General features: G+C 42.3%; 1 protein-coding gene across 3 annotated transcripts in view; it reads left to right on the forward strand.

Moving 5' to 3' along the window:
- The window catches only part of HSD11B1 (hydroxysteroid 11-beta dehydrogenase 1), a 57,682-nt gene that overhangs the window by 27,279 nt on the left and 27,594 nt on the right, over window positions 1-2,809 (forward strand). For all 3 annotated transcript variants that reach the window (XM_006159322.3, XM_006159321.3, XM_027776103.1), the window contains 3 exons: window positions 1-79; window positions 743-854; window positions 978-1,163. In XM_006159322.3, the coding sequence (XP_006159384.1) occupies window positions 1-79; window positions 743-854; window positions 978-1,163 (377 nt within the window). The remainder of the gene's footprint in view (window positions 80-742; window positions 855-977; window positions 1,164-2,809) is intronic.

Genomic DNA, 2,809 nt, shown 5'->3' on the forward strand with positions numbered 1-2,809 from the left:
AAGAGAGATAGCTTATCATCTGGCGAAGATGGGAGCTCATTTGGTGGTGACAGCGAGGACAAAAGAATCTCTACAGCAGGTGAGGTTCTGTGCCCACAGATATGTGTGCCCTCACATGCCCAGATGTGTTCTTATATATACTCACATATATACACAGAAGCTAGCATGTCCATACATAGATGCATGCAAACACACATGCACTCAATTTTTGGCTCTCATATACAGGTTCAAACATCCACAGAATGTAAAAGTATGCACTTAAGCATTCACTTATAAACACAAACAGAGATTTATTCAGATACTGAAATTCCAGTACTTGTTCATGAATGTGTATCTCATACCCATGCACTCTCAGACTCATGCATGCTCAGACTCACAAACCCAAGGATGTACAAACACTCACAAGCCTAAAGCAACCCACACTGAAACCAGCATCCATACCCATAATGTATTCAAAAACCTCTATTCACAGAAACCCATGAAGCATAACTCATGGACTAAAACCCCAGCAAGATGATTCATCCAGTTAAACCCCACCATGTTCTAGAAAACATTTCAGAAGGAGGATGATGGTTATGAGTGTAATATTTAGCAACACACACACAAACATATACTATATACCCTACACTTCTTATCTAAACAGGATGGTGAGTAACCTCTCATTTAAGCCCCCATTAGTTTGGAGACTACCCTCCAAAAGTCTGCAGCCAAGACTTACATGATTTCTGCTGTGTCCCTACAGGTGGTATCCCGCTGTCTGGAGCTGGGAGCAGCCTCAGCACACTACGTTGCAGGCACCATGGAGGACCTGGCCTTCACAGAGCAATTTGTTGCCAAAGCAGGAAAGCTCATGGGTGAGGTTGCTTCTTCTCCCTCTTCCTCTGGACCTTGCCCTAGGGATCTCCAGAAAGCTTCTGGGAGGGGAAGATGGAAGGTATCAACCCCAAATGGTTTCTCAACATGGTCATCTCTTACAGGGGGATTAGACATGATCATTCTCAACCACATCACCCAAACTTACTTGGGGTTTTTTCAAAATGATATTCAACATGTGCGCAAAATCATGGAAGTCAACTTCCTCAGTTACGTGGCCCTGAGTGTAGCTGCGTTGCCCATGCTGAAGCAGAGCAATGGAAGCATTGTTGTCGTCTCCTCGCTGGCTGGTAAGTGGGACAGGAACCAGTATGGAAGGTAGGCACAATAAAGTACCAGGGATGGTGCTAGGCTCTGTTGCCAACAACAATTTTTTATCAGTTTTTGTACAGAGAGGTAACACAATATATAATATGCTTAAAGTTACCATGCTCAAAGTGGTATTAAGCAAAAGCTGATTAATAACTTACCTGTGTGTATGGATGGGCAGATAGCAAACTTGAGTATGTAAACTCAGTGTATAGTAAGTAAAGTAGACACTGTTAGGAACTAGGGAGAACATAAAAAATGAGGGATTGGTCAAGGTGAGTAACCCATAAAAACCCTGAAAATAATAGAGAGAAAGCAGTAGTTCAGAGAGCCCTCTGGAAGTCTGATGGTTTGTCATCTACAAATGAAAGATCAAAAGGATATCAAGAGGCTGCTAGAAACTCAGCCTGCCCTGGTTATAAGGAAGATACTTGGTCACAATGGTCAAAAGGACCTTGCTTCCTCCATGAGCAAGAGCCATAGGTTGGTGAAGTTAATTTATGCAAAGGCAGAACTGAGAAGTTAAATAGTTTAATAACATACAGTTGCCTGAAAAGTAGGTTAAGCTAAGGCAAACTGAAATAAATAACAACAAAATAGATGAACAGACCTGTCTATACTGGGGGTACTCTTAAAATCTAAACTTGCTACATTAAAAGGCTAAATTAAACTACCAGCTGAATAGCGGGAAAATGTGCAGAGAAATGAAGAGATCTCTGTGGGATCGAGAAAGATACCTGATGCTTTGGATGGTGGCAGCATCAAAAGTTACACCAGTAAAATACCAGAGAGTTTCCAGCTTGAAGCATTCCTAGGCCCATGTCATCACAGATCCAGGAGAGAATTCCACTCATCTCTGTTGATTAGGCAGTAAGAAGGATATGGCCGGAAGGTCCAAACACCAGTATCAAAATCAGTCATCTAAACATAGGTCCTGGTATTGCAAAAAACAAATAACCTAGAAGACTCTGTAAATGTTCAGTACTTCGCAATGTTAATTCTTAATAAAACTAATAACAGCTTCTATGTTGTAAAGATTTCTACTTTCTGGTCCAAGAAAGGCCTGCACAGTGATTGGATAAAGGGGCAGTGTGTCTGTGCTACGCGCCAAACAGAGTGATTGATATGCATCCCTGTGCTTCCCAGACAACACAGACTCCCCACCCCTCCCTAGACACAGATTCTCTCTGGGCTGAAAGGAAGAGAGCGCTTCCAGATGCATACTGAGTGGGAGGGTGCTGGGCACATCCCCAATCCATCCCAGGGCATTGGCCAAAATCCTCACATCTATCATGGTGTAGGTGGCTCTAATGATCTCACTTTGATTCAGCAATACATTCACTCTGGGCAAAGGATGTTGAAGAATTTCATTTTTTATAATGTGCACATCTAGATGTGCTGGGAAAGAATAAGCCCACAGGTATGGTGAAATTCTGATAACCTCTGTTTCTATATGTCTTCTACACCTACTGAATGACACTGGGTAATTTCCCTGGTCTCTGGGAGGTGGAAATCTAGTTGGACTACTATCTCATGTCTGTTGTTTTTATAACCAAAAGAGGTCAGCCTTTTTGCTTTGAAATCTCCCTACGAACTTGCAAAGTACCAACTCATTGCGTTCTTTCCC

The sequence above is a fragment of the Tupaia chinensis genome, unplaced genomic scaffold, assembly GCF_000334495.1.
Source record: "Tupaia chinensis unplaced genomic scaffold, TupChi_1.0 Scaffold000627_1, whole genome shotgun sequence".
NCBI lineage: Eukaryota > Metazoa > Chordata > Mammalia > Scandentia > Tupaiidae > Tupaia > Tupaia belangeri.